Here is a 14,376-nt window from a genome sequence, read left to right as displayed (position 1 = left end):
AAGCCACTTGTAACTTTACGAATTTGTCTAATGACATGCAAACCACCGGTTATTTATTGCATGCACACTACTGGATTCACCACTCACAAATATGCCATTCCACATTACATGCAGGAAATCGTTATTTTCCACCATTTAGGCAATGCGGTAACTGTCTCTTCCATGTATAAATCTTACTTTATATAGCAAGGAACCATAAATTAAGAAGATGACCTGGGTATGAATTTGTTGTCATGTTCCGTACTTTCTGATGTTTGTTCAAAATTTCTAGTTTGTTCAAAACTTTCCTACTGATGAGTTGTGTTTGCTCTCTGATGAGTAATAGAACTTTGAGTTAAAAAACATACCCTCTGTAGGGTCTATTCACCAACCTAGAAGAATATTGGGAATATGAACGTTTCAATTCCCTGACTTCTCTATGCATTTTGAAGGGCCCAACCCAATACATTTCCTCTGGGGGGAAAAAAGAACTTGCTAGATCAGCACAATGATGTATTGTACGAGAAGCACACCTCGGTCCTTACACAATGCACAGTTATATCAGGAAATTGAAAGGTTTGATTCACCTGCAATCTACATCCCAACATTCCATCATGGATCGTGAACGTGACTCAACTAATTCCCAGCAAATGAAAATGGCTTGAAGGTATAAACACTAGTTTATTATAAAATGTTTTCCTTTTAAGGGAGCCTCCAAGATTCCAGGGTCAATCTATATGTTCAAAAAGAAAACAAAATAATTCTGCTTTATGGCTTAGGGCGGTAATATGGAAAACACATGAAGAAAATGGCAAAAAATGTGTATGATGTGATAAAAGCCATTGGAGTCTTGCGGAAACTATGAAATCTAAGAATGTCATGCACATCTTTGTCACTTAAAAGGGATACATACTAATGTATCTCTTCTTGCCAACGGAAATCACAAAATAGAATGGTGGTTCTGTATGAAGAAGTATAAAGAAAGCAAATGTAACCGTCCAATGGCAATGATTACAAGAAACAAAATAAAAGATTGGCTGCTGTTAGCTGCCAACCAGAGGCTAGCGAGGGTGATCACATGGTGTGACCAGTAGGATTTGGGTCTACTGGGCACATGGAAATCTGAAACAACTGCCAGGGAGAATGATCGCTACTTTAATGGTTTGAAGCTTTCAATTTTGCCAGGAGTTGAAGGAAAATAAAGGTTTTATCATATGCAGCTTGGAGTTAGGCTTATTTAAATAGCTGGAGGACCTATATATTTAATATAGTGCCATTCTGCCTTTCATATGCGTCTTATTTTAATGAGGCTTATTGCTGTTGTTTGGGTGCTAGTGTTTTAAGTAAAAAAAACAAAATAAAAAAACCCCAAAACTTCAAAGCTAAAAGCATTGTAGAATCCATTCTTTAACAGAAAAAAATAAACAAATGAAAGCTTTTAGGTAAAAATGTTTAAAAGCCATTGATAAAATAATCTGCTATTTTGTCAGTCTTTTCATGTTGCTACTTGTGCATCCTTGGTTCCATGGTGGTTAGCATCAAAGGAATTGAAGGGGTGAAATACAGGGCTAATTCCTGCTTGCTTTTGCCCCCCCCCCCAGTGATTATCTTTTGGTGGATTCAGCTAGCAGGGACACCTCATGTGAAGCAGTCAACTGACAAGACCACAAGATGGAGGTACAGCCTTAGCCATGACGTCACGTGCATTACTTCGGAACATGTTTGATGGATCAGGCGCTCAGAAAACACGGCACGCAACAAAACAAACATACAAGCACTAGTAAATAAATCAGCGCAAAGACATAACCAACTTAACCAATAACCAACCTTCACCTTTCATTCCATTTATCTCCTTACTCCTACATACAACACCTTAATATTCCACATTTACCAGTTACTGTATGTATATATAATATATATATATATATATATATATATATTTATAAATTTTCTACATGTGTTATAAATTATAACTTAAATTATAAATTATAACAAGCACTAAATATGATTCCTTCTGCAAAAAATACAAGGGAAGAGTCCAGCCTTGAATGGCAATATCTGCTTTATTGGGAGCAAAATCTCTTTTGGGGGGGGGGGGGTCATATAGGTTCTGACATTTTTAAGCCCTTTTCGGATAAAGTACATCCTGCTTTGTATTTTTATTGCTTTTTTCACTCATTAGTGTAGATTTTTATCTTAAACATCTGCATGGCTCATCCTGAAGTAGTTGTCGAGTAGATGTCTATGTAATGAGGTTACAACAAGAAAAGGGAAAGCCAATGCAATCTAAAGTCCTATAAAGAAGTTAATGTCTAAGAGGAAAATATATTCTTAACTTCAAGTATTATGAGGAGTCAGTCTCTTAAATCAAAATATACAACAAATCCTGTTGTGTTCCTTATGGATCTTAGACTCAAAACCCTGTTTAGCTTCAAACTCTTACTGGAAAAAATACTTAAAATAATGGCTTAAAACTGTTAACATCACAGGAAGACCATAATTCATTGCATATATCACTCTACTAACCATAAAACCCCACTGCAAACCACAAAGCCGGAGTTATTATTACGATAATCCAGAAATGGGCCTCGTAAATCCAGAAATGAGCATGAACTCTACTTAAAGTAAGAAGGGCCATATGGGTTAATTCAGATGTCTTGCTACACCAAACTGAGCTGTTAAATAATTAAGGCAGCAATAATACTCCCACACAATTCAAATCACCAGTATTGTTTTTAGCTTCATTACAATTTTATAATGTCATTTATTTGGCTAAGGCTGAAATATGATGATATGTAATCCATAGAGTCTTTATTATTAGTAGAGGAGATGAATGAGTCTGATTTGGTGCTGTGGTCTGGCTAAACCCAGAAAGGCTGGCGTATATATATTTTATCGTAACAAACGTTAAAAATGCCTTTTTTTCTTATTTTTAAATGGATGCTCCAGTCCCCACTTCTGTGTGTATATGTGTGTAATATACATTTTAGTTTCATTGAGTATGTGTTTGTTTCAGCTGTAACAGACAGGGTAGGGAAAGAAAAGAGAGAATGTGGATAAATGCACTGGAACCATTTCCAAATATACATTTTTCACGTGGCTTTTAACGTTATACATGACATTCTCTTTTGAAGGCCTCTGTCTGCTTATAGACAGGAGTCTAATGGGTGAAAGTTACATAATGTTCCTGTATTGAGTGTTTCAACTGAAATAGATAAAGGAGATCTTATAGCTGGATTCCCTTTACTGACTTGAAGTGTTTATCAGTGGAAGAGTAATAAGAGAGAAACGCTTGCACATTACCGCTAGCGGAAATAGACAGTTGCGAGGCCACAAAGTAAGAAAAAGTCTGTTCCTACTACATCGTTACAGAAGCTCCAGCTATTGTTACTGGGTGGTAGCACTAGACATAGTTCCTGGTAGGTCAAATACAATTAACTATCCCACCCTTGGTGTTGGTCGTGCCTTCCGCCTACCACAATACCACCTGCCCGTGCACAATGCCCGCGTATCCTTAAAAAGGGGTGTTGCTTGGGTGGGTAAAAATGTACTAGTTGGTCCCACACTATCATGTCTGTAACATGATTTAAAATACGCTATTCCTTATAATATTCTGAAACACGAGAAAGGAATATTTCATAACTAAGCTACAAGTTTCATAGGTAATTAAACACATCTCTAAGCTGTAAATCTTCAGCTTTGTAAGGTGATTAAAAAAAGACCCAACTTCCAGTATTGTACATAATCCTGTTTTGTAATAAAAATTCAACGTTGCGAGAGTCCGCATCCTCTGTTCTCCGTTGTCCATCACAAAATCTAATAGTTCCCTGTAGGATTCTAGTTAGAACACATTCAGAACAGTAACAAAAATAACCTACTTTCTGAGCTATAAATAATTCAAATAAAGTATAACACGAGGGACTATAAAGTCATAGACCAGACAGTAACTCAAGCAGAACACATAGCAACAAGCACTGTGTAAATTCCTCTGTAACAGGAGAATGTCCCACAATTAGGCCTCGGCCATAATATATGGTCAGAATAACATAGCAAGACAGGAGAGGTGAGAGTTTCAAAAATAGTCAGCAGTTTTGCAGATTTTTAGGGAATCTGATGACCCTTCCAGTTCTAAGACTTCTCGTTTTGTCCGATATCCTAATCTGTGCTTAGACTTCAATACTATCGGCTATTCACTGAAATATTTTGCTCGCTATTTACCAAACGCCAAAGTTTGTTTTCAGACACACCGTTTACACGTTGTATTTTAGGGACCTGTATGGGTCTTGTACTAGATATGGCATTAAAACGCCTTACATTTTCTAAAGCTGTTTTGTTGTCATACAACATAGAAAGGCACGAAATACCGTATTTGCTCGATTATAAGACGAGGTTTTTTTCAGAGCAAATGCTCTGAAAAATACCCCTCGTCTTCTAATCGGGGTCGTCTTCTAATCAGACCTCAAATAGAGTCTGATTAGGAGACTAAGATCCAGATCCCCCGCACCGCTGCAGGGGACCTGGATCCTCCTGTCTCACCCCCCCCCCCCCATCATACACACACTTACCGGTGCTTCCTGCTGTATTGCCGGGGCAGCGGGTTGACGTCTACGCGATCCGCGTAGACAACGTCCGCTGCAGCCGGAAGGAGGTGTGGCTAGCAGCGGGGGTTTGTCTGCGTCCGTCGCGCAAACCTTCCCCGACTGTCAGAGATCAGAGTTCCCCGCACCGGTGCGGGGAACTCTGATCTCTGACAGCCGGGGAAAGTATACGCGACGGACGCAGACAAACCCCCGCTGCCAACTCCACCTCCTTCCGGCTGCAGCAGAAGGCGACGTCAACCCGCTGCCCCGGCTGGAAGCACCGGTAAGAGTGGGCTGAGAGGGGAGGGGAGGGGAGAGTGTGTGTGTGTGTGTTAGTTAAATGGGGGTATAGGGTGTGTGTGTGTGTGTGTGTGTGTTAAATGGGGGCATAGGGCATTTCTGGAGTGGCGTTAAGGGGGCATTTAATAGAGCACTCTGCCTCCTGAAATGCCTTATACACCTATATGCCACTCTGCCCCATAATATGCATTTTAACCCCCTAAATGCCAGAGTGGCATATAGGGGTATAAGGCATTTCTGGAGGCAGAGTGCTCTATACAATGCCTTTTAACTCCCTTAATGCCACTCTGCCTCCTGAAATGCCTTATACCTCCCTATATGCCACTCTGCCCCATAATATGCATTTTAACCCCCTAAATGCCAGAATGGGATATAGGGGTATAAGGCATTTCTGGAGGCAGAGTGGCATATAGGGGTATAAGGCATTTCTGGAGGCAGAGTGGCACATAGGGGGTCAAAAGGCATACCATGGGGCACAGTGGCATATAGAGGGTTAAAAGGCATATCATGGGCCACAGTGCCATATTGGAGTGGCAAGCCTGGGGGCAGATGTGCGTAACTGGGGGACAGGTTGGAAAATACAAGAAATAAAAACAAAAAAAATATTTTTCTCAATCATAGCTTTTATTAAAAAAAATAGTTTACATGAATTAACATTTACTGGTAAAACTTTTTTCCTTTAGGGTCGTCTTATATTCAGGCTTTTTCTTTTTTTCCTAAGTTAATATTCAGATTTTGGGGGGTCGTCTTATAATCAGGGTCCCTGACATCAAACGTGTTTTATCTTCCGGCTTAATTTATAAGGAGGCAGAACATACGGAGAATAGCACAGTATAATTTACTCAAATCACTGGAATTGCAATCCAGACAACATTACTTGTGCTAGAGTGAAATATGCATCATTTTGGCCCCGACAAGGAATTTAATGAGGCCATAATTTATCCGACTGCCCACTAAAAGCATGGCCACCAGACATGTAAATGAGGACGCAGGTGCTTTATGTCTCTTTGATAACAATGAAATACATAAAAGGCGGAGATTATACCTCCAGATAGTGCCCTGGCTGCTAGCAATTTTAAATTATATTATACGAGGGGCTGTACAGCAGGGACCGCATACTAAACGCACGGTGCGCTGTTTACTCATCTAGCTAGACATAGGGATGCAGCACTCAATTAAACACATTGTAATAACTCTCATTAACGGCAATCTGATACTTTAACAGACTTCTGCAGTGCTTAAGCGTCATGCACGTACACTAAAACACCATCTATACACAGACTCCCTGATGCCTTATCTAAATATATATTTTTTTCTTTCTTCTTCATCTTTAGCTTCTGCTCATTTGCTGCATTGGCCTTTAATTTGAAGAACTTAAAAGATTTTACAAAAGGTAAGAAATCAGCATTGTTAAAACTCTATGCATGGGCACAATTACTTAACGCTCCAGTATGAAAGCCTGAAGATCCTTACATCAGCTTTGTTCCTTTGTGGTTTAAGTGTCAACATCTCTTTAATGTAAAAGTAAAACTTGCTTGAACCTTTTAAGCAAATCAGGAATGCGCGTTATTGATTCTGCAACCAAATGCTGAGATACTCAACACAATTATCCGACACTGCTAAATATTTCCTAACCAGAAGAGTCTTCAAAACTGCTGAATATTTTTGCCTTTGTCACAGTGACAATCCATCCGCACACGATTGTTGTGGTGCCTTCTGAACATACTTACATTTGTTTGTGCAAACAAATGGTAACCATTTGAAGGATACCATGTTCTCAAAGTCCCATTGCCAGTCTTGTGTTCGGCGTTCTGCTCCTATGGCCCTGCGATGATGTCACTGCACGCTGCGTGAGAACTGGTTGGGGCCAACGTAAAACTAATACTCAGGAAGACCTCTAAAGCATTGGGAGTAAACATTCCACATATAGTGCCAATTAATAGGATGCATCAATCGCTATCTTTGTTGTGCTGAATAGCCTGCAATGCAACATATTTTGGATCCGGAGATGCACTAATTTCTGCTTATATGTAGATCTCACAGAAACTAGAATACAATACTCCTGATTAACCACAAACCAGCTAAGCTTCAGACGTATCTGCGCTCAAGGGGAGAAAGCGGTAGCTATTATAAAAATTATAATAGGTCCCGGTTTAATAACCTTCCTTGAAAAGAAGCACATATCGTTGCACAAATATGTTCAATAGACATGGCAGGACGTTATTACTTTCAAATACAAAAGGGATTATCATTAGACTCTAGTACTTTTTTACGTAAAACATCCTAAAATACCCCCACTACTGATAAACTTCAGCTAATGGTTACAAGATCATCCTCTAAGATTGTGGTTTGTGTATTAAAGCTGGCAATTAACCGCCAGTCCACTGTCACACCTCGAGATGGGTCTCCGGCTTTCTACCTATGCTGTGAGGACACTATGACGGAAAGGTAAAAAGATTACACCTCTTTCTCTAAAGACGTGTTAAACTCGGCACTTGCAAGTGGCTGTTCTAAAATAATTACAGAATTATTGATTTGTAATTGTCTGTTTTATGGGTGCTGTATGGTCTATTAAGCTAGAGAGCTTTCCCTGCAGTGAAAGATGTATATCCAATAGCTAGTTTATACAGCTAAGTTACCTACTGGTGCCAGTAAAAAATCACAGATTGCTTTTGTAGTTTAAAAAATAAAAGCTGATTTATTTTGTTTCTAAATGAGTTTTATCAGGATTTTGACATCTTTTAATCTCTATTTCTACAGAATCCCCAATTTCTTAATTCAGCATTACTCCAGTTTCTTCTCGCCTATTTAGTGACCAAGTGGTGGGCAACTGGTTAACAACACCAGAAATGACCACTTAGGTACAATATAGGAGGCTGTACCATGATCCTGCAGCAAACTACTTCTCTCACCAGCCCTGCTTAGATGCAGATGTTACTATGTTACTTCTAAAACAATGCAGTTGTGAGATTAACATGTTTAATTATGTGTTTGCATATTATATATTGGCACTGCAAGCTAGTCAACCATTATTTAAACTGTCAGGTTGGACATTTGTTTCTCGAGACAACTTTAGAGGTCTTCCTGAGGGTGCAGTGTGGCCAAACAACACTCCAGGCATGCTGAAAATGCCTGGCAAATCACTCACTGTTGGCTATATGTCTACTGATAATTCTCGATTGAGTGATATTGAAAGTCTGCTGTTCAGTGACATCATAAGCTTGCGCACCATGAGGAGTTCTCATGCCTGTATTACCTTCTCCTCATTGCTGATGTTGCGAGTTGCAGTTCTCCAGGTAATGCTGGGGATTGGATCTCCGGATGCCTCGCAGGTCAAAGTAATCTCGTTGTCTAACTCCACTGCAGTTTTGTTTTCAACATAGGTGATTTTGGGCTTTGCTGGAATGCACAAATGCAAAAAAAAAAAAAAAAAAAGAGAATTTTAAAAATTTGGTGTTTGAGACACAAGGTTAAAAGATGGGTTAGCAGAATATACAGAATAAACAGCAGATATATTATGGCATATGTGCCAATATGGCATGTATAAAACATTCTAAATGAGTTTTATAAATTTTATAGTAATTATTACATAGATGGGAGTATTGTTCATGAAATAGTAATTTACATGAAGCTTCTCACCGCTCAATGAAAGGCCAATTTAAAAATGTTTTGGCAGAACAATGTTTATATTATCAGGCTACTAATCACTGAATTTGGTTACCGAAGACTTTCACAGCAATGATGGCATCGCTCTCTCCGGCCTTGTTCTCGGCTATACAGGAGTATTCAGCTTCATCATCCTTTTCAACTCGCTTGATAGTCATTTCGGTGTTGTCGTCATTAAAGCTGTATTTTTCATCCTCATCCTCGATCTGCTCCCCTTTCCTGAAAAATAATGATTTCAATGGGACACTTTCTAAAAGCAGAAACACATTGTGGACACAGGTCTACAACACTGAAGGCCCATGAAAAGATCACCCCATGAACAGAATTTACCAGACGCAAAAGAAATACACCATAGGGAGTATTTACTGTTCACATGAAATGATTATAGGTGAATTGAAACAATACAAGGCCAAAGTCTAGAATTATTTATTTTTGAGTGGTAGAAAATGAGTGTTTTATAGGTAACAAGGTTCAACGGTAACTTACTTTGTCCAGATAATATCAGGCTCGGGGAAGCCATCAGCATCACAGCCCAGGGTAACAGACTCTCCCATGTTGGCCGTGGCATTGATCTCCACCTGCCGGGCACGAACAGTTGGTGGAACTGTGCAAAAAAAAAACACAAAAAGAGAATTAATTTTTATAAGTGCCCCCCATGTAAATCAATGTCTGTCCTTATTGTCACTGCTAACTGTGCCAGGAGATAGGTTCACTTTTTTTTGCCGTTGATATTATTATATCTTACCGTTGACTATGACTTGGATATCCTTGTAGTCGATCTCTCCGCGAGCCAGTATACGTCCCTCACAGCGATAAGTCCCCTCATCTGTTTTCTTAATGCCCCTAATCTGTAGGTAGTTGTTGGTAAGCACATGAAATCTGACTGTGGGGGTAAAATGATAAAGTGAGAAACCATGATAACACGACAATGTACTTCCAAACAGAAATTTGAGATACTATAATGGAGAAAAGCTGCTGTTGGGCAAGGATTAAAAAAGGGACCTCATAACTCGTTTTTCAACATTTTAAACAAAGCACCACTAGTAACACATCATCTCCCCATTCAAATACCCTTAATATCAACCTTCCTTTTAAACAAGTAAATTCAATCTAATACTTTCTGTACAAGAGATTATTAAGCACTATCAAGCTCACATTAAATTAATTGTAAGAAGATCTTTCCATTACTGAAATCTTTTAATAAAGGACATTGTGCTTTTCTAGTGTGATAAAGTGAATATAGGAGTTTTGCTGTAATAAGAAATCACCTTTCCAACATTGATAATGTGGACTTCTATAGGATGTAAAGCAATAATGGTCCAATAATTCCCATAAACATGATTTTTTTTCAAAGGGATATTGATATTCTTCCTCTAGAACTGCAACATGCAAAACACAACAGCATATTTTTAATCCCATTACCATCTTTCTTGAAAACGACGTCTCTTCCTTTGTGCTTCCATTTAATAATTGAAGGCATTGAACTAGAAACATCACAGACAATAACAGCATCTTCTCCTTCTTTGAACTCCTGTGGGGTGGGTGCGTTCTTAAAGGTCAGCTTCTCTATAATACATAAACAAAGCGAAACGTATGAGTCACGAGAAACATCCTTGTCTAAAAACCACATACAAAACTGTACGATCCCAAGTACATGGCTGGAAATTTCCACCAGTCGGCCTACCTGTGACTTGTAAGCACAATGAGGAGACTAGCAACTGCCCCCAAGTTTGGTAACGTTTTCTACCGACTGGTAATGTAATAAACCCATCATTGATATACAATATGGCAGCCTCGTTGTTTTCTGTACAGCCTGCAGCCTATTTAATCTAATAGTCAGTGAATACCATTCTATGGTAATCCAGTTGTGGGATACAGATTTCATGGTGCTGTTTTCAAATGGTTATTTACCATCATTGTTAAATTTCTATGCTTATTTAATCATCACCATTAAAAAAAAAATGATTGACACTGCTATTATTTACGATTCCATAGATGATTGGGGTTGCAGTGAAGGCAGTGTATTGGATAAACTCTGAATGCACCAGTTTTAATGTGGGTATTAAAGTAAATTAGGCAGCAATTAATTAAAATGTTGGGTTTATTGTAAAAAAAAAATAAAAATAAAAAAAATGACTCAGCTCATGTTATATCTACCCAAGTACAAATGTGGTCTAAATAATCTCAAACATAATCCTTAATGTCCCATACCTCACCCTGCTCTGAACTATGTAAAATAAATGGTAAATGTCAGGGAGCCATGCATTCACTGAAACGGTGGTGATCTTGTGAAGCAATTTCAAGACTAAGCTCTTCAATATGTTGTTAAAATGATTATTGTTAAAATATACCAAATAGAAAATGTAAATACAGCCTCAAGTTTCACATAAAAATATCAGAACTCGAGTTGTTTAAAAAACAGTGTTGGGTCTCCCAACCCTCTGGTATGGGGATCAGAAAGTTGTACAGGTTATGGATGTGTTCTACAGACTGAAGGTCACACATGGATATGTAAAACGACGTTCTGATGAATGAGTCGCCACCAAAACCAAGTTAAAGTTGTGACTGAGGGTCCTATGTCTAGAGTGTTATACGATATACATATGGCCTGGTAGGTACAAATGGCATAGCCACCTTTGTGGGTTAACGATGGTGGAATTTGGAAGAAAATATAATTTAGAGAAAAAATGCCAATCTGCCTAAAAATCTAAACTCAAAAATGAGTTTATCTTAAAAATACATATATAGTGCTAACATTTTAAACACGCCACAACTGGGTTCTCAGATATTTGCAATAAAAGATATTGGTTAGTTTTATTAATAGGAGTTTAGGTTAGATTAGGGAGATACGGTTTACGGTCTGATTAACCTATATATTTTTTTTTGTTTTCTAGGTAACCTTTCCACTCTAAACAATGATCTGCTATCTACTCTCTAATGGCCAATACAACACTGGAAAAAAATATTCTCAGTCTTGCAGCTTGAAAAGAGGCTTTAAACATAGACATCGACCCATTTGAGGTATGTTAATTGAAAGCAGACTAAAATATGAGTGCCAATAAAAATGTATAGAAAATATTTGAGAATAAATGAAATCATATGTTACAAAATTCTTTACAAGTAGAATCATACTCAAGAAAACTAGGGAGCAATTTAGGGACATGCGTGGAATTTTAGACCTCATTTAGAAGAACATGATTTTCTCTCTGCCAACATGGCATGCATTTCCATACTTATTAGTCATTGGTAATTCTATAAGCACAGATATTTAAATTTATTAAGGAAGGCATGACAGATATGCAGAAACAGTATGTACAAATTTGAACTATCTGGGGGCTGGGCAGTGTATGTCTGTATGAATCCACATTCTGCATAAACCTCATTTAAGGTCAGCAAGTAATATAATATAGGAAGCCTCAAAGAGGAAACATTTAAGTCTGTTTTCTTTATTAAAATGCATACAATGTCCATTTTTAGGGACAAAATGTAATTAAAAATGTTCCATTGCTTTGGACAGCTTGACAGTGTTTCTTCATATGTGTTTGTACACAAAGCAACTGTGGGATAAGCAAGTGAGGCTCAAGCATTTCATGTTTGTTTTGTGGGTTTTTTTTTGTGTTTTTTTGTGTTTTTTTTCCGCATTGGGTTTTGAGTGTGGGAAGATATGTGGTTATTTTATGAATGGATGTCCTGTTTCTTGTATGGCTGTTTTATGTAGTCTCTGGGTTCTAGATGGAACTATGATGTACTCAGCAAGCCACCTGGACATCCGATAAGCAAAGTGTGTTTTGGGGTTATTTCTGAGGGTTTACCAAAGCCAGCACCATATCTAGTACCTGTTACAAAGAGCCACACGATACCAGGTAGTGGAGTATGTGCTCAAAGTAAATATATATCCAAGGGGATTCAGTTAGATCCGAGTATTAGAGTTCATAGAAAATCCTACCGGAGATGATTGTGTGAAGCTGTCATTACTGAAAGGCTTTATTGATTGTGGCATATGGCTATTAAAAGGATGAATCGGAAAAGCACCACATGCTGGGCTTTGATCAATAGATAAAACGGATAAACCAATGTCTCTGAAAAAGATTACATTAAATCTAGCAATACCTAAATTAAGAATCCCGTCAATGTTTGGATAACTTGTATTGAGGTTGAATATATATTGTTCTTGAAAAACTTATAGGACAACATACAGATATTATGTATTCAATTATTGTATATACAGGTTTCTTTCAGTTGTGTAAATGAGGGTAAATTGGCCGTAAATCATATTTGGAGTACCTCCCCTTTCCAAAAAGGGTTTCTGATTCATACATCAGGATTGCGTAGGGAGGTTGCGGAGAATAATCTTCTTTGTGTTGTGTGCAAAGAACCTATATTTTAAATGCTGTAAATAGAACAAAACCTCAAAATTAAAATATGGCTTGTTGTGGCAGAAAAATATTGTCTTTCCATCATATATACAGCTTGCTTTCTGCTGAAAGTAATAATGGATCTTACGGTAAATCTTGAGATTCACGGTGCCTTCCGACTCTCCCTCGGTCTCGCTGCTAGCAACGCACTTATAGATTCCGGCATCTTGGGTGCTCACATTGTATATGGTAAGGGTTGAGGAATAATCATCGTTTTTCACCACCGAGATCTGCTGTTGGCTCACCAACTTCTCTCCGGAAGGAGAATACCAAGATATTTCTTTTGCTTCGCCGCTTACTGAGACAAAGAAACAGACCACAGAAAAATGAATGTCAATTTCTACAACTATACCTCTAAATCCTACCGTTACCAAGCTACAAACAATCAAGAATTCATTGAATTGGTTAGAACTTCTCAAACAAAAGTCTGTGAGTTTTCAAAACATCCTGGCTTCTTTAAAAGTCTCTTCAAGGTCAGTATGTCCCGTGTGCCTAGTGTGATAACAGTGGCTAAAATATCATACTTCACCTAATTTATTTTCAATTATGGCACACCTGATCAGTTTACACACCAAAAACTATATAGATGCATTAAAGAAAATATTAACTTTTAAGGGACGGATCAACACTTACCTTCACATAGGAAGAATTTCGACTCCCCAAGACTAATTTCCCCTTGATCTGGAACAATATTCACTTGTAAAGCAGCTGAAATATATAAACCAAGGAGATATTATAGGCACATACGCTCAAATGGCAAAATCCACATGTCAAATTAATATTTGTAGCCTGTTACACATGGTGGCATGGGGCCACATCAATGTGCTGAGGAAGAAACATTTATGTAAAATTATTTTAGAAATAGTTAGGATCTAGTTTAGGTACAAAATAATCCCTTAATCTCAATTATTTTGCCACTCATCTTTGCCACTCAATTATTGTGACCTGCCCAATGACGTGATCACTGCTGGAATGACCACAACTTCCAGCCATTCATTCATTCATTCACATTAAGGAATCATTTCCTTAGAGAACAACACTAGTGGAAATCAACTTAAGTCTATCAGGAATCAGATTTAAGAGAAAAGAGACCTAAGGTTATTAGAAGTGGCTGAAAATTTACATTCCAATGTTCTTTCTGCCTTCTGCTAACTGCGGGCCATAACTCAGATAAATGATCTGCAATTCCTGCGAGTCTGTAGCTCATTGCTTGACAGCCAAGGGGTTAAAATGTATCAAACCGGGAACCTTAGACAACTCTGAAATGGTTTTAAAAGCGGGCGCAGGAAGTCATTTTGTGAGCTTGCACACTTTTTGATGATCAATTTTTATTTACGACATACAGCGACTTTAAATGTATTATTCCCCTTTTATCATTATATCCATTATTCAGATAACCATGGAGGACGTTACTAATTGCAAATATTTGTACAAAT

General features: G+C 38.0%; 1 protein-coding gene across 1 annotated transcript in view; it reads right to left on the bottom strand.

The window, feature by feature from the left end:
* LOC149297962 (neural cell adhesion molecule 1-A-like) overlaps positions 1–13,667 on the bottom strand; it is a gene marked incomplete at its 5' end in the record, with an annotated part of 48,181 nt that extends 34,514 nt beyond the window's left edge. The window contains 7 exons of the mRNA XM_089487817.1: positions 8,116–8,258; positions 8,581–8,744; positions 9,012–9,129; positions 9,271–9,408; positions 9,948–10,091; positions 13,029–13,238; positions 13,574–13,667. Of these exons, the coding sequence (XP_089343943.1) occupies positions 8,116–8,258; positions 8,581–8,744; positions 9,012–9,129; positions 9,271–9,408; positions 9,948–10,091; positions 13,029–13,238; positions 13,574–13,667 (1,011 nt within the window). The remainder of the gene's footprint in view (positions 1–8,115; positions 8,259–8,580; positions 8,745–9,011; positions 9,130–9,270; positions 9,409–9,947; positions 10,092–13,028; positions 13,239–13,573) is intronic.
* Between the last annotated feature and the right edge of the window lie 709 nt (positions 13,668–14,376).

This window comes from Sceloporus occidentalis, unplaced genomic scaffold, assembly GCF_023333645.1.
Source record: "Sceloporus occidentalis isolate IW3139 unplaced genomic scaffold, rSceOcc1.0.p SCAF_35, whole genome shotgun sequence".
Classification (NCBI taxonomy): domain Eukaryota; kingdom Metazoa; phylum Chordata; class Lepidosauria; order Squamata; family Phrynosomatidae; genus Sceloporus; species Sceloporus occidentalis.
Note: the sequence above shows the minus strand (reverse complement) of the source record. Positions and strands in the feature narration are given on the sequence as shown.